Source organism: Siniperca chuatsi, linkage group LG21, assembly GCF_020085105.1.
Source record: "Siniperca chuatsi isolate FFG_IHB_CAS linkage group LG21, ASM2008510v1, whole genome shotgun sequence".
In the NCBI taxonomy this organism is placed as follows: domain Eukaryota; kingdom Metazoa; phylum Chordata; class Actinopteri; order Centrarchiformes; family Sinipercidae; genus Siniperca; species Siniperca chuatsi.
In genome coordinates, this window is record NC_058062.1 from 14,598,730 (window position 1) to 14,625,493 (window position 26,764).

General features: G+C 42.5%; 1 protein-coding gene and 1 long non-coding RNA gene across 11 annotated transcripts in view; one reads left to right on the top strand and one right to left on the bottom strand.

The window, feature by feature from the left end:
• Window positions 1-26,764, top strand: part of LOC122869211 (septin-9-like) — a 71,300-nt gene that overhangs the window by 10,897 nt on the left and 33,639 nt on the right. For 2 of the 10 annotated variants that reach the window (XM_044181961.1, XM_044181962.1), the window contains 2 exons: window positions 960-1,022; window positions 23,341-24,096. In XM_044181961.1, coding sequence (XP_044037896.1) covers window positions 960-1,022; window positions 23,341-24,096 — 819 coding nt within the window. The other 8 variants (XM_044181966.1, XR_006376266.1, XM_044181960.1 and 5 more) reach the window with 8 other exon arrangements.
• Window positions 20,673-22,350, bottom strand: LOC122869213. The gene is made up of 2 exons (XR_006376268.1): window positions 22,227-22,350; window positions 20,673-21,484 (listed from the first exon to the last, which is right to left on the bottom strand). It is a non-coding gene; the product is annotated as an uncharacterized LOC122869213 (long non-coding RNA).

Consider the following 26,764-nt stretch of genomic DNA (forward strand, 5'->3'; position numbering starts at 1 on the left):
GATTACCCAGAGCATTCCACTAGTGTCAGGAACCAGACCGTCAGCCAAGAGGAAGTGGCATTCCTCTGATTCCCAAACCAGCCAGTGTCATGTAGGACCTGGTTGTTGCCGCTGGGAGCTGTTGGATGAGCACGAATGAGGATGCAGACCATTGGGTTTTTCAAAATCTAAGTGTACAGGACACTGACCAGAACAGTATCAGGTAACTGAGGTCAGCATAGAGACATATCTGTCTGCTTCTTATCCTCAGTTGTTTCCTGCAATTGTCAATCCTTTGAAAAGACAGAATCAGTACTAGAAAATAACCTAGGCTTATTTTGCAGACTTCAAATTGTTACAATCTGAACTCTGAATATGTTAAAGCCTGACATTTATTTAAAAATAGTGGCTCTGATCATTCAACATGTGTATTGCTTGGGAACTTTTTACGTAAAAATAATCACCTGACAAAGCCTCATACAGATATTTAAGGGTTCTCCATCAGCACAATTTTACATATGCAAACAAATGTGACACACAATAGATTTTTTATAGCTGAAGAGTTGTCACACTGTGCCATGCAGTTTTATTACTATGCTACTTCATGCATTTTGTTCCACATGCAAGTTTGGTCTGAGTTATTTTCACATCATCCACACAGTAAAATACAAACAAACCACAAATGAAATTGAGAAAAAATGTCTGGCTTTCCTTCAATAGCCAAATGTCAGTTTCTCTGTGGTCAAACAAAAATAGCTTCAAACATTGGTAGACTTTGTTTTTCCACATGACAACTGTAAATTATTTAGCTCCACTGAGAATGTGAATTAATCGTTTTCCACTTGGTGCTTATACATGTGATGAACAGAGGTTAATGTAGATGAATGCGCAGTTGTACATCTGTTGATTGTAGTACAGTTTCTCTTGACTTTCTAGGAGATTTTACTTATTTGTCCTTCTGTCCTTGTCCCCATTTACAGCCAGATCAGCCAGCGCTCGGGCGAGGAGAACAGAAAGAGAGGGATCTGGCATCACCAGTCCCAGTAAGTAGACTGCAACCCTGTCATTTTCATCTATACATACATCTGTCAATTCATCCTTCTCATCCTTACATTCAGTACATGCATATACCTAGTACAAAAATCCATATATTTGAATGACTGTCCACTGACGGATGTCTATGTATCTTTCATCCATCCAAATTTGGTCATTGTCAAAGTCATACACCGCCTTTTCCAGCTTCCATTTAATCACTCACTATTCCTGTTAAGTATTACATAAGTCAGTGTCATTGACCTTCAGCAGAGGGATGTGGTAACACTGAGGGCAGAGCAGGTACTGTTTCCTATAAAGGTAAGGTAAACTGAAGATCACAGATGCAGTGATAAAGACAGTTTTAGAGACAGAGGAAAGGCAGAGTTCTACAATGAAAAGAAGACATGCTGATGTCTGAGTGACTGCATCCATGTCTGTATATGTGTGTGTTTTTAGTCTCTGTGTGCATAAATGTGTGGTTCTTTCTTGTCTACAGTACCAAATGTTGAGGAAATTTTAAGCAAAATTCCCCAAAAGCCATCAAAAGAAAATTGGGTTTTTGGGTAAATCTGGAAAATTTGTTTGTGTTTCTGTCAACTAAGTACAACCGAAGACTGGCCAAGATTACATAATTAAAAGAGCAGCAGTGGCTCTTCTCTCACTCTGGTATATCATGACATTTCTCTGCTACTTCTTTTGGGTAAGATTTTTATTTCTTGTATCTCTCTACACCCACTGTGTACTGCAGTAATTAATAATAATATTTTTGCAATACTTTCTAAAATCACATTTTCTGTTTTTTCTGATGCCCTCAGGGTTTTTAATGAGCAATTTCAAACTGTGCATAAAAACAAGTAGATGAACACTTATAATTGTGTAATTTGTGCACTTCTGTGCATTTGTGTACTTTTGTGTTTGTGCATCCACATGCAAGCATGTGTGTGTGTGCATGTAGCTAATACACTGTATAGGCATGCAGGCTGTGGCTGTGGCTCACCACTGAAGCATCTAAGGGCCTTTTGCAGCATCAGCACATAGAGAGGAGGGAGAGAGAAGACAGGAGTGGGACTGATGCACACACACACGCACACACACTTGGTTTGCACACACAGATTATAGACTGTATGTGACGACACAAACTCACCCTTTGAGGGGCCGTGTGTCATGCAGTGGCCCATTTCTTCAAATTTGCAGCATGTAAGCTGTGACTTGCGACGTGAGAACATTTCCTTTCATGATCATTTTGACACCTTTAACTAAAATGAGCACATAAAAGGACTATAGGACTCACAAATGTACCTCTTTCTGTGAAACAGCAAGAGTTGTATTTCTGCGTATACGTATGTGTGGCTACACAGATAAGTATCCGTAGAGTATGTTTGGTTGTGAAGTTTTGAGAGCAAAGGAGGACAGCAACATGAGCATCATCAGTGTTTTGAGGACACAAGAGGACTTTTATTGTTAGATTTGAGTGAGCATGAGTATTTCCTGCTTCCTCCCAGTCTAGTGTATAAAAATAAATGTGACCCTTTTTAGGTATCCACCTTCAAATGCTCAGAATCTGCCTAAACCCTTGGAGAAAACTGTAAGAGCACATTATCATACTGAGTGTACACAAAATCAAAAATATGCTCCACATAAGTGTATCTTTTTTATTTTGGTCTCATTTTTATCAGCATCAGAGCAGAGTTCTTGAGCTTCTGTGTTTTACTATCTGTGACAGACAGGTAAGAAGTGAGCAGATTCACACAGACACACACAAAAGCATGCATACAGACAGAAACACACACACACACCCACACACACACAGATGCAGATATGCATAAGCGGAGACACACTGATACAGGTTGTATCTGTGCAGGAAGTGCTTAAGGCTGCGGATAAGGCCCTGCTTGTCAGCAGACCTCCCTGACGTTGATGCAGTCGCCACAGGGCATGTGTGTGTGTGTGGGTGTTTGTGTGTGTGTGTGTGTGTGCGTGTGTGTGTGTGTGTGCGTGTGCGCACACATTAGCATTTGGAGGGAGATGCCCCATACAAAACATCTGCCAACAGGGTAGATTTACGAGCCGGCAGGTGGGTGTTTGGGAGGATGCTTTACTGTAACCTCATGTACACATACACACACACACACACACACACACGTAAACACACACAGCTCTATCCAACACTGTCCCTATTGTTGATCTATGTGTAGTTAATTCCCATCTGGCATTCAGCAGATCCTGCTGTATGTCTACAAGGTGAAATAATATCCTCTTGTTTTAAGGTTATTATATCAAATAGTGTATCGGAGCTAGAGTTTATGTTAAAATGTGTTCACCTTATCATCTTAGATCCAAAAGAACTGCCAAAAGAGGAACTAGTGAAGAGCATCCCATCCACCAAAATTGGCAATGATTTTATGAACTGAATGTGAGAAATTATTATAAACAGGAGGGAGTGAGCGCTCCTTCCCTCATGTCTGTATTATTTAGTGTGAAACATCACAGACCGCCTGGGTCAGAAACCCTCCATTTTCAGTGTTTATCTATCAAGACTGTGCACCGAATTAGTTCTTAATTACTTTGGAGTTGTATGTTAATCCTTCCCCACACCTCCTGCTAGATTTGTAAACTGTATGCTCTTTACTTATGGCAACTTGCAAGCCATCAGAGTTACATATTTTGGCCATTTGGGGCCGCCAATTCGCACATTCGCATTTCATTTTATCACCCAATTCATTAAAATTAGGCAGCTGGCTTTAATTAAAGAAGATATGACCAGAGACAGATATATAAATGAAAAACAAGCACACACAAACACACACTAAATGCTAACATGAATACACAAACAAATGGTACACACAGGTCAACATGCAATACACAAGTTCACTGGAGCGATGTGTGTTGCACAAGACATCAGACTGACATGTCTGAGTGTGTTTGATTTCTCTATCAGAGCCCAGATGCTTGCCATGTGACATCTGACCTCCGGCACAGTGTGAGCGACGTGCCGAAGGTCAGAGGTCATCTGAGTTTCCTGAACACAGAGACAGGTCACGTAACACACACACACACTCACTAGTCCTCTTTCTTTCTCTGTCTCAAATATTCGCTCTTGCTGTCATTTTTCGCAGACGCGCACAAGCACACAGCCTCTCCTGTATTAACCCCCGCTTCCGTCCTGTATTGTTTTTGCGTGTCAGTATCATTTCAACAGGCTATTATCCTTCCACAAACTTCCAAAGGCAGAGTCAAAGTCTAGATGTAGTTCAGAGAATGTCTTTCACTCCAGTTTGACAAGATTGCCATTGAAATCAAATGAATCAAGGCCACAGCACACACGCACACACATACACAAGGAACATTATAAGTTAGCTGAAGGAAGAGTTTGCAAGTCGAGTGGGTTATTTTAGTCTGTATGGATGTCACATGGTGGAGCTAATGGTTTCTATTTTCAAGATACAATGCTGCCTCAGTCTTTTGGTCTCATTAGAGGAAAGAGAGAGAAAGAGAGAGAAAAAGAGAGCGGCGAATTCAACATATGATCAGCACATGGGGATGTCGTAATTCTGAATTCATTAGCAAGACACACTGAAGGAATCAAACTGGGGAGAGAGGGAGGGAGAACAGAGAGCCCAAAAGGAAAGAGAGAGTAAGAAGAGGAGGAAGAGGAACAGAGGGAGGGAGGTAGGGAGGGAAGTCCAAAAAAAGACAGAGAGAGAGAGAGAAGGAGAGTGGAGTCAAAGAGCAGACTCTACATGTGGCTGTGGAGGGAGTGATCTGGTTATGGAGGGGGACAAATTCTCAGGTAAGACAAACTCCGGAAACTGTCAGCCCAGATGAGCTCATGCTTCTATTCTGAATGGAAAACAAAGTGTAGTTTAAAGTTCTTCAATCAGCCTATTTTACTGTGATCGAGTGTCTATTCTGTAAGAGCCTGCCTCTTCCCCTCTATGGTATTTTCCACTCTCTCATTCTGTCCTGTTTGCTGACTGCTTGTTTTCTTTGGGGTTTGGAGCTGGAGCTGGGAGCTCCGCAGGGTTTGTGTAACAGCTTAGCTGACCTGTTTTGGTTTATCTGTCTTTGTCTGTTCTGTGCCTGTTGTCTTTGAAGGCTTTTCTGTCTCTGTCTGCACCCACCATCTCCACCCCCTCTGTCCCATTGTTTCCAGTTAAATGTTTTTGTCTTTACAGGTTGTTGCTCAGTCACTATCTCTTTTCCATTCCCATCTCTGTCTTGTGACTGTCTTCACACATTTTCATTTTTCATCTGCATGAAAGTAAGACATTCATTCAACTTTCTGAAGGTCTGATTCTGTGGTGAAGTGACACAGAAACAGCACTCATTTCTTAGACATTTCTCTCTCTCGCTCTCTCTTTTTCTCCATCTGCATTCTCCCATTCTTTTTTGGTGTGAAAACAGGAAAGAGCTCTGTTTAAACAGTACTACTCTTGTCCCTTGTGGCTCTGATCCCACTTCGGCCATCAGTCAGTCCCTCCTTTAGCTAACAGGATAGAAAAAGCCCTGCTTCAGTCCACTAGCAAAGAGTAAGCCGACTTTACAAATAAAAATCCTTACTTTTTCTGCCCCTCTGACATTGTTTTCTCCGTTGGATTCCGTAAAAACAACATGCATATTGAATTGATAAGAGTCTGTCTGTGTATGTGTGTGTTGTACATTATGCTAAAGTCATTAGTGAGGCAATGCTGTCTGCTTGTCAATGGTATTTTTATGAGTGTTAGTGTGAGTGTTGTTAAAAAGACATGAAAAAAGCGGCTGCAGCAGCATGCGCATGTCTGTGTGTGTGTATAGTTGTGTGTGTTTGTGACATAGCATAGGTTAGCACCTACACAGTGTGTGAAATCTGGATGTAGGTGATACCATTGACAAGTGTGTGTGTGTGTGATGGAGGCATCACTCTCCTTCCTCTCTCTCTCTCTCTCTCTCTCTCTCTCTCTCTCTCTCTCTCTCTCTCTCTCTCTCTCTCTCTCTCTCTCTCTCTCTCTCTCCCCTTGTCTCCAGGTGCTTCCTCCAGGGAGCTGTAACGGCTTCAGCAGGACATACTTTGTGTATATTTCTGTTTTGAGTGAATGTTCACTGGGGTATTTATGCATTCATACTTTCTAGTGTGTAGTGTGTTTTTTATGTGTGCATGTAGGAGGTATGAGTGTGTATGGCTATAGGCTGTTTGCTCTGTGTGTGTGTGTGTGTGTGTGTGTTTCCTTAGTTTTCTTCCCACATGAATCAACAGTGATGATGCTCTCAACGGAAACTGCCCATCAGCCACACAGAGGTTATGAATAAAGTGTAAAGGGGCTGACGCATCCCATTCATTCCAGTCACAGTGAGGTCAGCTGATGATGCTTGATGAAAGTCTGTATGACACAGCCACAGTCAGCTCCGACTGAAGCCTCAGGCTCATGACTTATAGAGCAGCCTCAGCTAGCTTAGCCAACCCCCATACGAACCTTTTACTGAATTCAGTGAAAGATGTCAGTCATGTTGAATCTGTGCTGAAAGTTGTCTGTTTCATATGTAACATACACTTCCCCCGCTATGTGGAGGTGCTGAGTTGAGTAATCCAGAATACTTTTTTATGTCAACCTCTCACACAAGGCAACAAGTGTTGTTTTTTGGTGTTTTCTGTGTTGTTTTCTTTGTCACAGCCTACTTGTTTTGAATATGACCCTCTATAGGTTTAAGGAGAAATTTTATTAAAGAAGAAATTGCGGTCATGTTGCATCCTGGTGAGACACGAGTGGTGTTGTTGTATGAGTTGCCATGGCAACGCGCTGAGCAGAACAATATGTAAGTGCAGCAGGAGCAACGAGGATGGTGATCACAATGCTGGCTTGTTGACGTACTAAACAGTGCTATTACCCTGGTGGAGAGATGGAGACGAGGGCGGAGGTGGGAGAAACACAGAGAGAGAGAGAGAGAGAGAGAGAGAGAGAGAGAGAGAGAGAGAGTCCCATTGAGAGTCATTTCTGATGGAGGACAGCTGCTCTCTCTATTTACCAAGCTATTCCATCCCATGCGTGAGGGAACACACACACATGCTGCCTGCATGTGTGTGTGGACAATTGATACACTCACTCACATACACAGGCACAACTCACTGCAGAAAGAAGAAGAAAACCACTGAGCAAAAGCAATTGAGGGGGTATGCCAGTGCGTGTGTGTGTGTGTGTGTGTGTGCATGTGTACATGCAGTGCAGTCGAGCCATGTTTCCAACAGGTGCTGTATTTGATTAAAGTTAGCAGAGCCTGGCTGGCTGGGTGCTGCTGTTTAACATTTGGTTAAGGGCAGCTGCTGTCACTACAGCTGTGCATATACTTTAGACAAAGCTACTTCACTATGTGGGCCCTGGGGCCATGCAAGGGTGTGTGTGTGTGTGTGTGTGTGTGTGTGTGTGTGTGTGTGTGTGTCGGTAATATTATGAAACTGTCTGACCTGCTGCCCTATTGTCTTTACGACATTTACAATTCACCAAATAATCCAGACTCTTACATTGTGTGAGTAACTATGTGTGTACACTGATCAACTACAGCTGTGCAAGTTTTCTTTTGTTTTAACATTTTTTTACATATTGGACTGATCCTCACTGCAGTGCTTTCCCTTGCCATTCCTTCCAACATTTAGCTGAAAGCACACGTATAGTACTGTACTGAAAGCCAGGCACTTTTCTGGTTATGTTTTCATTACCAGTGCTGCTGATTCCATTAGTCATGCTAACACTGCTCTCTTTCTGTGTCTTCCTTTCTCACACGCAGCAGGGAGAAATCTTCCTACTTCCTAGTTTCCATTAAAGCCATGGGGGTTCTGTGTCACTTGACATCTCTCTCTCCCTCCTTTCCTTCTTGTTTTGTCCAACTGTCTCTCCTCGCCCCCTCTACCCTCTAAAGTTCTGAGCCAGGTAATGCTTCTTATTATGGGGGTTGCCATGTAAACAGAGCTGCGGTAATGAGCTAGTCACATCCAAAATATACACACATGTACAAATGAGAACACGTAATCAAAGCAAGCAATGCACACACTCACCAATACACAACACGCATTTGACCTCTTCCATATGGCTTACTTGATATAGCTTGACTCATGGGTGAGTTGTCTGCAAGGCTGCGAGGCCAACAAAGCTTTTGTTGTTTTAGGATGAACTCAGCAGGAAGCTGGGGTTTCCTCTGTAGCTGATGCTGGTAATGTTTGAAATAACAATGACCTTAAATGAAACACTGATCATTATTCACAATATAAAACAGTGCTGGTCACACTGGCATTCCCTATAACATGCAACTTTCAGCAGATATAATGTAACTAAAGTGTTCATCACAATAACATACATGTTTTTCATGTGAGACTTTACATCAATTCAGTCTTTTAAATCACCTCCTGAAAACCTATTTTTATAAACTTGTCATCTATAGAAATGCTTTAATTTGATAGATTTGTCTTATTATTATTATTAGTCTTATTTCTTCCAAGATATTTTCCCCTTGTCCATCTGCCACTTAACTGGTGATGAAAACTGATTTATTAAATCTGCAGATACTGGCAGATCTTCACCAGTGAAACAGGTGGTTTTGATGGTGAGTCAAAATCTGGTATTTCATTACATTTTTTTTTCAACTGCATCTATACAAATTAGGTTGTTTTTATTATTGTAAGAAGCTGCATTTGACATAGCAGGAGTCGTGAATAAAACAGTTCAGGTGTATCCTTGCATCCCACTGCCCAGTGTGGGTTTGGTTACCATTGAAACATTTCTTGTCTGCCAGTCTGCCCCCTCCCCTGAGGGGGCAGACTGGCGCCGAGGCATGGGGACCTGTTGGTGTCTTTGTGTGTGTGTGTGTGTGTGTGTGTGTGTGTGTGCATGCATGTGCAGATTGCCATTGCCCTGGCATTGCCCTAGCAACTGCCACGCCGGCCTGGCATCCGTTTATAGAAGTTATCCTCTTCTCCTCCCACTCTGCTCCTCTCATTTTTCAGGTCTCTTGAGGGTAGGACCCACTTTAGAGTAGTGGTGGTGATGGTCTGGGTTTCTTTAAGCAGTTGGCGGCTGTCTCTGTCTCTCTTCATCTGTGTGCTTCAGTGCAATATAACACCAGCAGCTACCTATTCGAATACATTACAGTACACAAATGAACAGAAAGCCTGAGGCCCCAAGATGCATTTAATGGATGTTAGTTATCATCACTTGTGTTTTAAACAACAGTTATACACCATTGTCAAAACTGATTTTAGAATTAGAATCAGAAAATCCTACCGGTATCTCCTCATGACGAATTCATTCTTGGGATAATAATGGCTGTTTACTGTTAGGCCTACTGCATTACTTCTGTATCTCACAGTTCATCATCAGTGATGACAAGGAAGAATTTTGTTTTTTAGAAGCAATCCTGCCTCCCTTTAGTCATAAGGAAGATAACCATGACGCAGTAATAAAGTTTACCAGGAAGAAGAGTCACTGTAGTGGAATTCACACCATAAGAAGCTAAAGATATCAGCGCTAATATATGGAATCAACATGACCTTGTATAACCTTTCGCAGTCATACAAACATTTAGGTACCGTATCCAAAGCATTATGTTCTACTAATGGCAGATTAAAACTGTTTTCAGAGCAGTGCATTGCATGCTACATCACTATGACTGCTATGATATGAATGAAGTTCATTACTTATCAGAGCAAAAAACACTCTGGTCTTCTCCCAGTGTGACAGTTGTTACAGCAGATTGGATTAGCGCTGCCTGGGCTTGCAAGGATATGCAGTGGAAGGAAGTGTGCTTTTCTTTGTGTGTGTACGTGTATGTGTGTGTTTCAGTGAACGTGTTGGGTGCTGGGCTGAGTGCATGCATGTGTTGCTTACTGAAGTGTGTGCAAGATTGTATTTTTGCATGCATCTGCTGCGCACATATTTATTGTCTGTGTGTGTGCACATGCAGCTCAATGTGTGTCTGAATATGAGTGTGTGCCAAGGAGTGGAGGAATCTGACACACATGTGTTTTGGCAGGACAGACTGTGTGGGTTGAGGGTGTGTCTGGAGCAGGATTCTCCCCATGTTTCCATCTTTATCTATTTCCAGATCACATTGCCGTATGCTAGGGACACAGCTACAACTAACACTGTTGCCTATAGCGACATATTTTATTTATAAGATCAACGCTGACCCCTGCTGGAGAAAAAGACACATATCAGATATTGTGGGGTTCATGCTTCAAGGAAACACACTTGAAGTATGCTCTTATACTGTAATTAAGTGTCCTGGCATCCTAGCCAGCTACATGAAAAGTTTTCACCTGTCCTGGCTTTTAAAATTCCAGGCACATGTTCAGGTTTCATGTTAACCAGAAATATTAATTGATAGAGACACTTATTGTGGGTTACATATTTGATGTGGTGTATGTTTAATCTCAGATTGCAGGTTTTGGTACAGTAATGCTTCATATTTGTTTTTAAATCTGTGTGTTAGTGTGTGTTTGTGCACCCGCGCACATCTGTGTTTATGATCGGTAAACATGCCTAAATCAACAGAAAACACAAACTTTGATTCCAATCTAAGCAACAAATTTGCGGTAAGCTTGCCAGACATGCAAGATTTCAGTCCCAAACACTTTATCATAAATCACACATGGGACAACAACTATTGAGGAATTTTTCTGTTGCTTTACAGCTTGAATAATTTATTACAGCTTAAATCCAAATCATTTTCCACATCTCTCTACTTTCTATCCTCTCTCAAAACACATTTTTCATTTCATGTATCTTCTCATTTTTGCCTCAGATGTTGTTGTCTCTCAGGGCTGCCTTTATTTTGGAAGCATTATATCTTTGCAGTTTGAAAAGCTGAGAAGAGCTTTGTGAGAAGAGAGTCTCCTAACACACACACACACACACACACACAACTACTACTACTACTACAGTTAGTGCTTACTGTCTGTCTGGTCACTACTAAATAGTTAATTTTGCCAAAGAGGTCAGCAGCGGTGGTTCATCACCATTGGCCTGTGGCTGCTGATAAAGGTTGAATTTGCTTTAGTTGCCGCAGGGCAACTTCCCACTGTCTGTAGGAGTGCTGGGTAACTCCAGTTTTCACAGAGGATGAGAATGGAAGTGACGTTACAGCAACGGTTACTATAAGGCAGCGGTTTTTACATTTTGGTCAGAATTGTTTTGGAAGGAAGAAGTTCTTGGGCATCATCATCTTTACCAAGACAACCCAGCAGACAAGTTGTGAATGTGCTCAACTGCCATGGAGCATTCTTGACATGCGCTAACTCTGTCCACCCTTCCCCCTCCGCCCCCACACACAGAGGCTCATTCACATGGTCATTAAGTCATTAGGCTACTTATTTATTGATGTCTGCCTCCAGAGCGACTGAGCATGTCAGACGATCTACTGACCGCCTGTGTGAGCCTGTCCTGCCCATATTAGTCCATAGTATGATTCTGTCTCCACTCTGGATTTATTTATCTATCTACTGTAACTTTTCACTCCATCCACTGTAAGATATGATTGAGTGGAGATGTGTCATTCTTATATGTGACTTTAGGTGAGTGCATTGATTTATGTGCTTATAGGATGCTGATGTTGGCATATTCAGCAGAGTAAAGCTTTAAAAAATCTCAGTAATAGCTTTCTGTGTGTTTCATCAGTTGCCCAGAGTGTGTTAGCCATGTGATCGGGCCTACAGGAAGTGTGTTTGAATGTAGCATGCGTATAATTTGACCAGCCCAGTCAGATATGAGAGCTTTCACTGAAAGGAACCAGTCCGAGAGGAAGGCTGCAGAAGGGGAGGGAGGCATGGGGAGAGAGAGAGAGAGAGAGAGAGAGAGAGAGAGAGAGAGAGAGAGAGAGAGAGAGAGAGGGTGGGGGGTTGTCATTGGTCGCTCATTCCAGGCTCTGGAAGTTGAGAAGGAGGAGAAGAGAAAAATAAGTTGCCGCCTTAAGAAAGAAAGGAGAGATAGAGAGAGGGTTTGGATCAGTGAGCCACTCAATGCTTGTGTTGTTTTTTTCCCTCCCCTCCTCTTTCTTGCACGGGCTCCTAATTTGGGATTTGTTTGAAAGCGGGACTGCGCCCCAGGAAGACTTTTCCTTGCTAGGGAAAGGGAACCCTGCTCCCTCTCTCTCGCATTATACACACCCGCACATACACAACTTGCTCCCCAAAATGTCTGATTCCACTGTCAACGCTCACTTGGAAGGGATCATATCAGACTTTGAAGGTTAGTTTCTTTCTCTCTTGAGCTCTGCTGCTCCACTGCTTTTCTTCTACTTGTCACTCTGTGGAGCGAGGCACTCTTTAACCCTGCCATGAGGACACTATAGATAGTTTCCACATGTTTGATTGGAACGCGAGCGAATCTGGAAAAATGGAGAGTGTGAAGGGCTCGTTGACATCTGCGGTGAGCTGTGGTGTTTTGAAATGGAAATCATGCTGAAAGTGTTGCTTTTTACTGTTTCTTTAACTTTTTGTTGTTATGCATGAGTGTGTGTTTCTTATGGATGTCAAGTATTTATCCTAGCCTAGTACGTGTCAAAGAGAGCATTCAGAAGGACGTGTGATACTGATTTAGCCTCTCCTGCATGACAGAAAGGCCATAGTGTGTGTGTGTATACTGTATGTTGTGCACTCAGGAGAGACAGCAACTGACCATACGGCTGTGAGGGGAACACCTGGCACTTCCCCCCTCTGTTCCCTCTTCTCCTCTTCCTTTTCATCTCCTTGCCCCTGGCCCACAGATTCCCCCTGTCATCCCTCTCCTCCCACTCTAACTTCTCCTCCACCTCCTCGTCCTTCGGCTGTGCTTCCCCTTTTCCTCTCTCAGCAGCTTGTCCATCCTCAGCCCCTCTCCTCTTGGTCTGGCTGCTGGTGGATGCGAGGAGGGTGGGTGGGGGTTGACAGGCCGACACCTTTCCCCCAACCTGCCTGCCTATCTATCTGTCTCCTGTCTCTCACAAACATATAGCCATTAGGAACGCATCTGCACTTGTCCAGAGCTGCTCCTCTGTCAACACCAGATTGCTTGTGGTATGCATGGTGAATCTCTCAGCCCTTCTCTCCCTCTCTCCCTGTCTTTTGGTCTTTACACTGCTGGCTAACACAGTGCAACAGAGCAGAAAGATAAGTGGCATTCAGAAAAGAGAGGCATCAGGGGTGAAAAAGTGTGCTTTAACCATGTGGCTCGAAGTTATGCTTTTAGACACCCCTCGCTCATGTGTAACACCAACATAATGGGTTACTGTTGTGATTGTCAGCGGTGTGTGTTGCTCCTGGTTGGGCTGAGTGTGTGGTAATACCTTAGTCTCTCTACCATGCACCATGATGTATGGCCCTGTGTGGATCAGTGAGTATAGCATGGCACCGATGCAGCAGGAGTGTGAGTCCTATGAGCCAATAAGTCAATAAGGAACTACTTTTGAAAAGGCAAGAATCATAGTGTATTCTGCAAGAGGATGGTCAAGAGGTTGCTCTGTAAAAAGCAAAGTTGGACACCATGATCATGATGCCACAATTACCTTTCACTGTGTCCCTATCATAATAATCATATCATATCATAGTAAATGTCACTCAGAGACATCCTCTATAAATAAACTTTGCTTGTACTTTTATTTACCTTTTTAGATAACTAGCTTTCATGAAAACTAACCTTAAATCAGGACTATGTAACTTTTGAAAGACAAAATAACACAATCTTCCTCTTACAAATGAAAAGTTGAATTTTGAAGCAATAAAACACATCCTTTCTTAATGCATTACACTCAGGTTTTTGCTGCTACAACCTTACTTGGTCTGGTATGACTAGTAGCTTATGGTGGCTAATGTTAGCAAACTTTTGATCATTTTATAGTGGATATTACTGAGTCAGTTCACTGACTTAATGACTCTCTACTATTTGGGTAGTATTTAAATCAGGTTACATTAGTAGGATTTTCTAGTTTTTGCACTACTTATGTGAAAGAGGAAGATTTGGCTAAAAGGCCATGCCTACAAAGTGCAGTACACAACCGAAAGCCTCAGCATTTTCTATGGCTACATGTTTTGTGCTCTCATGATTTAATATATAAGTGCATGCTGTGAATATTTGCCCATGAATCTTTCACACGATGGTGACAAACTTCACTGCTCACAAATATGCCTATCATCATGCCCTTAGCTGATAACGTCAGTGAGAAGGTTAGAGAGACAGAGGACAGGACTTTCTTGCCCATGAGGTTGATGACCTCAGTTGTGACTTCACCCACACAAACTGACACAGATCATTGACCGAGCCACTGGGCCTTCCGCTCAGCAGAATGAACACATACACACATTCATACAGCGTCATTTTTTACAGCTCCTTCAAAGAGGTCTGGTCTCTTGCAAACAGCCTCTTGTGTTTCTTCACAAATTAAAAATAAATATATTTGTGAGACATTAAGTAGTTTAATATCATGAAAAGCCAGCTACTGTATCTGGCTTATGTTGATTCCTATTTCAAGCAATGGTACTGAAAAGCTGCCAATGTTACTAGTCTCTTTCCCTCTTTTTTTCTCTGTATCTCTAAGCTGCAATATAAGCGCATTGACTGGTCCAATGAGAGGAAATTCCACAGGAGTAGATTTCTGTGGTGGGTGAAAATGTCGGGGTAGGCAGTGGAGGTGTGGATCTGAGCACAGCCAGGCCTCTCTTTATAGATCATGCATGGCACTCCCCAACCCATCACAATAACACAAGTTTTGGCTGTCAATGATAGGATAAAGTTAAAGATTTAATCTTCAGGTAAGGATGTCAGGTGTTAAAGGATAAATGAAACAGAAAATATTGAAGATTATAGATAGAACACCTTGATCCAGCTTATTGGTTTCATAGAATGTGTATACATTTTTCATAGGTGCTTTTTAATTACTCTAATTTATAAAAAGGCCACATGAAACATTTAACCCTGAAACATTTTAAGAACTTGTCATTCTTCTTCTAAATTAGGAGATCCACCTTGTTTTGTAGGATGAAACTCCTTTATGGTGACGGTGAGAAATCTGACGAGGGATCATGGTAGGATCTCAAACGCCTTTCAAAATGAAAACTGTAATTATAAGGCAACTGCCACTTAGCTGTGGGTTTGGATTTTTTCAGGAACTCTGTTAAGTTAGTTGGTGCTCTGTAACCCATAGTGCACTGAAACTGTGCTATTAAGGAGCATTGGTATAAATATTTCTTTTTGTCAAAGAACATAAGTATAGGGTTAATGTGCTATTAATCTTAACCATTAAAACTTAGTCTTGTGACACAACACCACAAGGAGCCTCATTGATAGAGCTTCTGTGTTAGAGAGAGGAAGTGTCGTCTGACAGAGGCTGATGATAGCCATCCTCAGGAGTCTCCATCCTTATCAGCATTATCAGGGTGCTCTATACTCACCAGCTAGGACAGGTTTCCTGCTAAAGATGCCAACAGCATTGGAGCTGCTGGGAAGCACCAAGGGTCACTCTGAGGTAGAGCGAACACAGCAGGTCTTTGTTAGGCTTTAAAGCTACCCCTTGCTGTTTTTCTCCCTGTTGGACACTTGGAGCGAAACCTGCACCGATGCCAACCCCAGGCAAGACTCCAGAGTCATCAACAGGCACCATGCTATGGCTAAAAACAACTAGCCTGTGATGAAAGATTTTCTTTTGTACATTGAGAAGAAAGTGTTTTTTTCTGCAGGGAATGGAAAGTATGTTTGACAACTGTAATAGACATCTCCAGGAAAGAGAATTGGGCTTTAAGTCTATATTTAAGGGCTAAATGCTCTTATTCCAGTGGTCCAAAGCACATTTTGACATGCAGAGTCTTTTTAGGCTATTGTGGTAGTCCTGGTTGATTTGTCAACACCCGTGGTTACCATGGTAACAGCAAGTGTGGTTTAACGCTACAGTAAACACTTGTTGAGCAGCTACTTTAACAGAAGAGCAACTGGTGTGTCTGCAGCCAAACAAGCTTGTTGGTTACCTTGCTGAGAAGTTGAAGGTGTGCAGCCTGTCATCTGCAGCTCTTCATCTAACAGCTCATTGTGACTGATTTTTCTTATTCCATTACTAACTAAAATTTTAAATCCACTGACCAAAAAAAAAAAAAAATGCAGAAAAATGCAGAAAATGGCAGCTGTCTTGTTTTGTTTCGGAAAGGATTGCGGTCAGCGCTAACCTCTGTGATAAATTCATTGTGTTTCCTGTGACTGCGGCACAATAAAAGCCATCTGGTCTCTCCGCCAGTTGAATACTTTTAATGTAAACAAGCAGCAGTAGCAAATGTTGTGTTCGCATTAGCAGTAACTTAACACACCTTTGATATGGCTGTGGGCAAGTGAACAGTTAACAGTGAGGCTGATTGTGATGAAATGAAAATTAGTCTGTTTTACATGCATGCCTCGTTTCCTGGAAATCCCTCATATGTGTGAAGCCAATTTGAACCTAGCAGAATGGTTGACTCCACCACTACCAATGAAAACTCTTCTATATAGAGAAGTAATTACAAATTAAAAATACATTGAATGGCTATTGCTAAAAAATGCCGACCATTAATAGAGTCAAAAACTGGGTTTGATTTCATGAAAATCTTAGGGTTTATTACTTCCTTAAGTGCAATATACCAGAATATTAAGTACAGTTAATACCTTTGTTGTGTGATTGCTGATTGTGACTGTAGTCGCAGTTTAGAGATTGTACTCTGAAGTTCTTGGAAACCAATTTAGTTTAGTTAGCAGTTTGTCAAAATTCCTGCTTATACTGTAGTGATCCGCAGTTTCCCTCAACAACTGAAGACAAAAGGTGACAGTAGATGGGTTGACCCGTCCAACTCATCTACTGTTATGCTCAGAGACGCATAGAGAATGTCCATGTGGTGCTCATCCAGTACATGCTACACTGGAGAACAGAGTATCATCATCATATGAGTTTCTGGCAGTTTAACTAGTGGATCCATCCCATGTCTGACTGAGTTTTAGTTGAAAAACATCATGCTTGGCTGCAATGTCTTCCATATTTGGCAGTTCAGTCCGATAGCAAGTTTACGGTGTAACGCTTGGAATGGAGTTCAAAATGAATGCAGCTCAAAAATCTTCAAAGCAGATTTTTGTTTCAATTCCAGGTTAAATGAGAGGTAAAGAGAGGGAGGGAAAGCTAATGGCGAGAGCCACATAGAGAGAGAGAGAGGACTAAGGTTGACATTTGGTTCACATTGGTGCTCATTAGTATTATCTTAGCTTGGTTTGAAGGGCTATGATCACTGCTATCGTCTCAGAACATCAGCAGCATACAGCAGCTTGGAGACATCAAATGGTTTTGTCCTTGATATCACACACACACACACACACACACACACACACACACACACATACACACGCACTTGTACAGCTGTGACCCTGAAAAAAAACAAAAATCACAACCTGCACACACACACTGCCATTCAAACACAAATACCCAGCTGTACATAGTCATATATAAACATACAGGCACATTGACAGAGAGATATTACAGAGGAGAGTAACAGTCCCATCTTGTTCACATAAATACACAAAGAGAGAGATATCAATGTGTGACCTCCCAGTCTACCTTCATTCATACACACACACACACACACACACACACACACACACACACACACGGATCCCAGCATGCAGTGTGGTATGACGTTAACAGAGGCAGAGAGTTTGGCTCCAACCAGGGCAGAACAGGCTGTGTTTGCCTTACTTTACAGCTGTGTTTAAACACACACACATACAGAGAGAGCGATAGAAACATAAGTGACAGGGCCTCTGTCTCCACTGTGTCTGTGAGCACTCCACTGTGTTGGGCTCTTCTGTCACCACAGAGCACCGCACAGTTAGCACAATTCTAGGCAAACAGGTCATTATATCAAAATCACAGCCAAACACAGTTTTATGTGGTCTGTGGCACTTTGAATATGCTTTTGCTTTGCTTACTTTCACTGCTCAAGCTATTGCCCTTAAAAGCTGTATAAGTGATGTTCATTAAAGGCTGTACGGAGGAATACCTACAATAAATTAGCTGCTCCATTAGTGGTTCATTGCTTATCCTTGTCTTAACATATTTTGTTGTGAATTCCTCATACATTATATTGTATGTAGTTGCCAGCTACGACAATTATGTAATTACGCGTTATAAATCCCGGAGATATTTTCGAAGCATCTCGTTTCTCCTTACATTACAACGGTTGCCTGTACAGAAGTCAGAGATGATGTAAGTTTGGACTCTATAGCTACTGTTACAGCAGATTAAGCTCTTCCTGAGTTAGTTTCAGTTTGTAATTTCCGGCTAAGATGAACGTTATTACTCAACTCAAGAGTGATGCTGCTAGCTAGCTAACTTCATAATGTACCTGTCTATGCATGCTTATAGCTAATGTGTTATTCCAGACCTCTCCTCTGACAGTGAGAGTGTGCTAATCTGAAACCGGCTTTGGATAACCTCCTTAAACCTCACCTAGAACTGACCGAGAGATATAAGTATCAAGTACTGCTGGAACACCTCAAATTGCCCAAGGCCCAGATGATAGGCCAGTCTTGCCGCCACCATCCATACCCATACTCAGCAGCTATGCAGGCTCTACAGCTGCAGTATGGCCAGTCACACCAGCTGGCTCAGTTTCTGTACTGGTGGCTCTGCTCCACCAAGTCTAGCACTGAAGCAGTGAATGCTCCCTGGACCTTACAGCATTTCCATGGATTATCCCTGGGGGAAATCTCAAAGGTGACCTTGGATCCACTGAGGTGACTATTGTCAGGTCGTACGGTTCAGAGGGCAAGACTCTTCCGCTCACCAGTTAACTAGAGCTGCTGTACAGCAGTAGGTAGGATCATGGTCCACTGAGCATTGTCATCCAAGACTGCAAAGGTTTCCATTGACTTGGAGTTGTTGTGTAGTAGAACTGCCCAACTTTTAGAAGCACTTTGCCTGATGGGATCGATGGTGTCAGATAGATCCGACTCTTGGAGGCGTTGGCTGGAGGGTTGATGGAACTATCTTGGGCTACCCCATGAAGGACTTGGAGGTGGACACCACCACAATCGCTGCAGGGCTTCTTAAAATTGCATGTCTCAGGTACATGAGAATGGGGACACTTCCGTCGCAGCTAACTTGAGGAACACAGAGAAAAGACTCAAGAAAGAGAAGGTGGCTGTCTATTCTTCTGTGATTGACAAGCTTACCCAAGCAGGATACGTCACCAAGCTACAGTCTAAGGAGGTAGATCGGTCGGAGGAGTCTTGGTACCTCCCTCACCACTAGGTACACCACAATAGTAAACCAAGTCTTGGTCTTGGTCTTCAACTGCTCATTCAGGCACCAGGGTACGTCACTGAATGAATAGCTGCTGCCGGGGCCTACACTGGGCCCATCCATGGTAGGAGTCTTCCTGTGATTCAGACAGTATCGGGTCACGATCAGTGGGAATATCCAGGGAATGTTTCATCAGGTCCGAGGACAGACCCTTACTCAGATTTATCTGGAGAGACCTGCATTGCGAGGACCCACCGGATGTGTATGAATGGCAGGTGCTGCCATTCGGGACAATGTGCAGCCACTGCTGCGCCATCTTCACGTTGCAGAGGCATGCTCGTAACTACCGGGACAGTTCTCCTTAAATCCCACAGTCAGTGGAGCAAAGCTTCTATGTGGACAACTGCCTGGAGAGCCTTCCCACCATACCTGCCGCCAAGCGACGAGTGGACCAACTACGCAGACTACTGGTGGAGGAAGAGTTTGAGCAAAGACAGTGGGCCAACTGGCTATGGTAGCTCATCTGCCTACTGAAGCAAGGTCTGCCGCTACGGAACAGTGGCTAGTTCAGAACCGACTCAACCCAATGGAACGCACTTTAGGTGGTATTGCATTACAGCGGTTGCCTGTACAGAAGTCAGAGACGACGTAAGTTTGGACTCAATAGCTATTGTTACAGCAGATTAAGCTCTTCCTGAGTTAGTTTCAGTTTGTAATTATGAGTACTGAACGTTAAGTGTACTTACCTGTCGTTCCTTTGGCAAGGTGAACATTATTACTCAAGAGTGACGCTGCTAATTCATCTGTATTTGGCTAGCTAGCTAACTTCATAATGCACATGCATGCTTATAGCTTATGTGTGATATGGTTTATATTTATCATTGGAATTGGAGAGGATGCTTATTTTCATTCGCATAGTATGAGACTACTATCCATATGTACAGTTTATGGATGCCTGTAATTATGTTACCACTTTACAACGAAGTTAAGAAGTTGAACGACACCTAGTGACTTAGTGCTTTCTGACAGGAGCCCTTGTAGTGGTCAATACACATTATCCAGCAATTTATACAGGGTTATAATCCCACATATTTCAAGCCTTTACCATTGCATCCAGTGAATTTTACATATAACTTCATTGTGACTAGTGTGACATTCCTGTGCTTATTTCTTATGTTTAAAGAAGAACAGAGCACACTGACAACCCTGATGTCCAGAAAAATTTCAAGGCCAGTTTCCTCAAATAAAATTACACGATTCCATGTGAGCGACACAAAGAGCTATTTGTCCGATGCTTACTACTTGTATATACAATCAGAGTTTAAATCTAAGTCACAATGTTTTTTAGTCTGTGTCTCTAATTTTTCCTGTCATTCTCAATGGTGTAGTGAAGAAGTGCCAAAATTGCCACATACAGGTAACACGCAGGAATGTATTTTTATTGTATTATGTATTCCAGAGGACTTACTGAGGACATGGCACACATTTGAGGACACATTACACCAGGGCCTAACAGACAGTAGTGCAGTAGTATAGATGGTACATGTCTTATACAGTACTGATTATTCAGTATGCTGATAAAGTGAATGTGTGCTCAGTCAGTGTGGGATACAGAATGGCTGCAGATATAGCAGCAATTGTAGCGAGTGACTTATAGTGTGCTTATTCAAGGTACATAAAGGAGGTTCTGCTCAAATGATCAGCATTGAAGAACCCTCAGTTCTGTTGCAATTGCTGATTAGGAGTGGGATTGCTGACCTGTGATTCAAACCTGTCATTAACTGCTGTTCTGTAATTGCCATAATCACACTGAAGGTGAGAAAAGTTAACTGCAAGTGAAGCTAACAAGGACTGACCCAATATTTTCTACATTTATAATCAAAGTTTTACAAAGGAAAATTGGAAAAGGTCATCTTACTAATGTAGACACCCAGTTAAACCAGTATTTCACATTGAACCATTAGCCCCCTGCTTCTCAGCAGACCCTCTGATATCAGACACAAAAATATGCTGAAACATATCAAGTATGTGAAAACAGTGAGTTCCAGGAAGAGGGTCTTCTCCCATGCTGGTGCTTGGCCCGTCATCCTTGAAGCAGGCCAGACGCCTGCGCAGGATCGGGTGTTTATTTGGGACAGAAGCCGTGTTGCTCCAGGGCTTGTAGCTGCTCTGGTCTCTGGGCCGAGCTGAAGTGAGCCAGGTGTCACCCTCACATCTGACATGGAGCTTACTGTGGCCAGAGAAAAAGCATTTATCAAACAACAATAACGACTAAAACAAAAGGCTAGTGGTGGAATATTGGCACATTAAAGTGATATGGTGGGAGAAGGTTGATTGGTGATTTGATAAAATGTTCTATCTGATTTTTCAGACCCTTACGACTGTGGCTTTGTGGTAGAGCGGGTGGTAGAGCGGGTCGTCCACCAACGACAGGATCGAACCTTCCGACCTTCCCCCAACCCACATGTCGAAGTGTCCTTGGGCAAGACACTGAACCGCAAAATGCTCCCGAGGGCTGTGCCTTCGGTGTGTGAATGTGTGTGAATGGGGTGAATGTGATATGTAGTTGCAGCGCTTTGAGTAGTCAGAAAGACAAGAAAGGCGCTATATAAGTACAGACCATTTTCCATTAATATGAAAGAAATGTGTAGGTGCTACCGCTTTAAAGCAATAAAAACCTTTTAAAAATCTGTTATAATTGTTTTGTTTACTTTTCAAGAGTCGTAGCATATCAAACATGCCCGTAAACAAACCACATACAAAGCCAAATGCTAAGTATAAAAAAATATAATAATAACACAAGTTACAAAACCAGAATAGGCTATTTTGTGACATAGTCCACTAGGCCACATATTTTCATTTACTTGTTGTAGTTTAAATATTAACCAAACACCGGCAGCATATTTTGCTGTCTTTTCTAACAGTGCAAAACAACACGGTGCATTTTGAAAGAACACCATTACAAAACTAACCCCAGAGTTTCTTATTCGGCCACTCAGAAATTATGACGGTTAATTCCTCTTTGTGTGAAATACAGTAATTAACGGTCATGCGATCAATTAGAGCGCTCGCGGGGCGTGGTCAGTTCGACAGTCGTCATGTCAACAGGTGTGCGAGATGTCCGGGTAACGTAACATATCAAGAAGAAGAAAATGTCCGTGTAATTTCATTAAATATTTAGCCAGAGGATTAAATAGAGCGTGTGTTGTGCCTGACTGTATTATTGAAACCTGCTTGGTGGGAATAAAGGAATATTTTCACTTAGTGGATTAGAAATTACAATCGCCATGCTATCAAGATATGTTAAACGTGTCAAATCCGGTAAGATTAGCATGTTAAATGGAGTTTATTTTGGGCGATATATTGGCTACAGCTATGCTAAAATTATGCTAACTGCCACCATATTTAAAGTGCTATTGTGTGATGCTCATGTGGTAGAAATTAGTTTGTAGTTTGCAGGCTTTTGGTCCTGTCCTGTCTGCTAGCCAGTTTAAACCGAGCCACATTATTTTTTCACAATATTTACTTTGTTCATAGCGTGTTATTGCTACAGGTTGTGGTGCTGAGTGCTTCTTCATTTGCGTTGTATATTTGCTCCTACACAACAAACAATTAGTTTTTTACTTTGTTAAATCAAGCAGCTGTTAATATTATCTTCCTTCTCTGATAACTTGATTGCACCAACCTTCTGAAGAAGCCTAGACAGTCCTGGCCTGTAAAGACACTGGTGCTGGTTTGAGTTGCTGCACCAGTGTTTTTATGGAGTATCAATGACTTTCTGTCAGATCCAAAACAAACTTTTGATCTCTGTACAATGCCACCACTGAATGAAAAAGAAGCTGCTGCTTTGTTTCACCAAAGGAAAAAGTCATGAGAATTATCACTGCTTCAGGCCCTCATGTTATCTGGTTTGTTGATCATGTTTTTTCTCTTCTTGTTTTGCATAATAATCACAAGATGCTTTTAATAAATAAAGTAAAATATCACACAGATGATGGTGCTGCAACTCAAGCAAGCACCAGCATCTGTATGTGCTAAGAGATTCTTCTGCTTCTTGTCTAATCACAAATGTTCTGTGTTTTCCAGCGCTGAAACGGTCATTTGAGGTGGAGGAGACAGATTCATCCACACACCCTTCTCCCCTGTCTCGTCGGACCAGTAACCCCCTCCGCTCATCCACCTCGTCCACATCCAGCCAGCGGAGCTACGACATAAGCTCCCGCAACTCTGACTACTCCTCTTCCAGATCTTCCCCCTCCGAGTCTTCCAATCCACGTTCCCCAAAGACCGGCATGAGGCGGATTGAGTTATCAGGGGGTCGTAACCCTGACACAACCTCTTCCCGCCGCACAGAAATCTCCATTGAGGTCTCCTCTAAGCAGATTGATAACTCACCCAGTGCTGGCATTGCCCGCTTTGGTCTCAAACGGCCTGAGGTTAGCCTAAGCAGTCGGAGTACTCCCCTGGACAGCTCCTCCAACACCATCTCCAGCTCCACAAACAGGCGGGCAGAGCTCAGCATGACACGGCCCCATGAGCCCCCCGCCCCTCCCAAGAGGATGGACGCCCAGCTGTCCTCACCCCCAGTCTCAAGGATCCCCGAGCCCCCTCAGAGAAGAGCAGAGCCCCCGTCTCCAATCCTCAGCCCAGTTGAGGGGGCCTCCAGGAGGCCAGAGATGCCTGTCTTCAGACAGGCGGATGGTTTGGTGCCAGGCAGTGCAGTGGAGAACAACAACCACCCACCTCCTGCACCTAGTGCTCCCCTGCCTTCCCTGGCAGAGCCAAGGGTGGAGAGGGTGCAGTCACCTGTCACAGAGCCACCCACAGCCCGACCAACAGACAGTGAGTACCTGCTCTGTTCAGTATATTTTCTAAACTAACTCTTGTGTGTAAAATAGTTGCCCAGGGTCAACTATGTCTGTCACAGTGAACTGCTCAAGGAGGCATTTTAGCTTGTTTACCCATACAATCTGTGTTTTTGATTTAAGTGTCACTTGATCGTCCTCATTTCGGTTGTAACCAGTTTCATCATGGCCTATCTTTCTAAATCCAATGATTTGCAGCAGTTTGGCAGCAACTACACTGTGATGAAATTATCTGATCATTGCTCTGTTCCTCTTCTTCTGTTTACGATTGTTTCATTTTAACCTAATATTGCAACAAACTCATAAGGTCCTGTTGAGGAACTTAAAGATGCAGGCATATGTATACACACACACAAAATTGTACATCACATTTAAATATGTTTCTACTAAGATTCACATACACTGTATGTCTCCTCTTTCTAAAACCATAGTCTACTCACAGTCACACTCTACACACAGTTGAATTTCACAGTGTAATTCAGTATGACGCAAGTTTATTTTGTATTTATTCAGGATTTCTGCTCTTTTTATTCCACCTATGAGGCAGCTGTGAAGTAACAATACCAACTGTAAAGAGTCCTTGTGAGCTTGTCAGTCTAGGTTAACTGTGAATGTAGGTCAGGGTGATGATGAGAATCCCAGGGCCGCTCAAAGGACAGCAGTTAAAAAATAACTCATGCAGGCAAGCATCTGAATAGGCCAGCTCTATAGAACTTGAATCAGCCAGTGGTTAAATTCAGACTACCTGAGATAGGCATTTGCAATTTACAGTTTTTCTGTGTGTGTTTTAATAGGCCTATGCAATAGGTGCATTTACTCATTTCCAAAGGGGAGATTTAATTTAACTGAAGTCATTTAATCAGTTATTATTAATATGCTAGTGACTCAGCAGGTTTTTGGTACTGGTGTCTGTTCATTTTTTGCTGGACATTTTGTAACATAAGAATTTATACCTCACTACTTGTTTTTTTTTTTATAACATGATGTAAATGAATGCAAAATCCTACCTTTGAGCTACTGCTGACTAACCTCCCAGACATGTGGTATTGAGGTGATTCCAAGCTCAAACTAAGTATCAGATGTTTTAGTACAGTTGTTGTAGTAATGTGCGCCATAAGTACTGGTTCTACTGGGGCAAAACATCAAGAAAAATGCCCCATAACTGTGGTAAGATACTACAGGCTGGTGAGTCATTGTTCTGTTGGACTAACCTCTCAGGCAGACCGGGTCAAGAGTGGAAGAACAAGGCTCTTGAATGTTATGTTTTAATCCAGTCATCCTGCAATAAAGCCTTGTATGATTTCATGGAGAAATATATATTTGCTTTACTTTTGCCACAAACCTAGGAGGGCGTAATGATGGCACGGTTGGTCAAGAGTCAAGACATCCTTAGATTACCTCTGACCAAACTGCCATGATATTTAGTATGGATATTCCTATTTCCAAGAAAGTGATTCCCAATTATATTGGTCACCTCCTGGTCTTTGTTATAACACCCCATCTGGGTAATCTTAGCTCTGGAGCAATACCTCGGTGAACAACAAGGTATCTCGAAAACTAATAGCTGGATTTCCATGAAATATGCTGTGGATAGTCCTCATCCTCAGTGGATGAAACCTAATATTTAAGGTTACCCCATGACCTTTCTTTTAGCGCCACCCTCAAGACAAACTCTGTATTTGTTGCTGAATTACTGGTAGATTTCTATGAATACCTAAATTGTCAGTATGTTTATTTCATCTGTTACTTTGTTACCGTGGGGTGTAATGAATTGTAGTCTCTAGGGGCCATTAGCAGGGCTCTAAGCTTTTAGTCTTGTTTTAATTTTTGGTTTAGTTTAACTGTATGTGCAAGGCTGTGAGTTACGGAGCATAGGTTATGTTACAGTTTCAGTGCCATGCTTTATCTTTTAATTGTGTTAATTCACAAGTAGGCTTCACTAGAGTTTGAGCTTGGAACTGGTTCTTGTTATGGTGTGAAAATGTGTGTTTATTTGTGCTGTTTCCTGCCCTAACTCTTATCCTACAGCTCATCTTTATACTCGTGTGTGTGTGTGTGTGTGTGTGTGTGTGTGTTTAGCACTGTTATCTGGAGACAGCTGTGCTCATGGGTTCCTCTCACTGGTTGAGTAGTATCCAGGCGTAGGCGGCTGGGAGGTGATACATTCCAAATCTGGAGGTCATAAAACACTCTGCATAAAAATAGAAAGCCTCCAATTTCCACTTTTTATGCTACGTGTTGCCTGTCTGTGTCTCTCTCTATCCACTGCACTTCCTTTGCACACAGCTAGGGATTTAATTTTGTTTCTGCCTCATGCTGAGGAGATTTCTTTCCTATAGTTTCTTAAGTACCACAGTATTGGTGAATCAGTCAGCAAATATGCATGCTAAATATCTGTCAGTAGAAGGGAAATAAGCAAGGAAAAGTGAGAGGATTAAGTCTCAACTTCTGCCACAAATGGCTCAGATTACCACCTTCCTGCTCAGCCATGCATGTGGAAGGAGGGAGGCGTTGCTAGAAAGAAGCTTGGGAAGAAGCAAGGAGCAGATAGGAGGTAGAGAGAGAGAGAGAGAGAGAGAGAGAGAGAGAGAGGGTCAGTGGGCAGAAGGAAAGAGGGAGGAAAATGGAGAGAGAAAAAGCCTGTA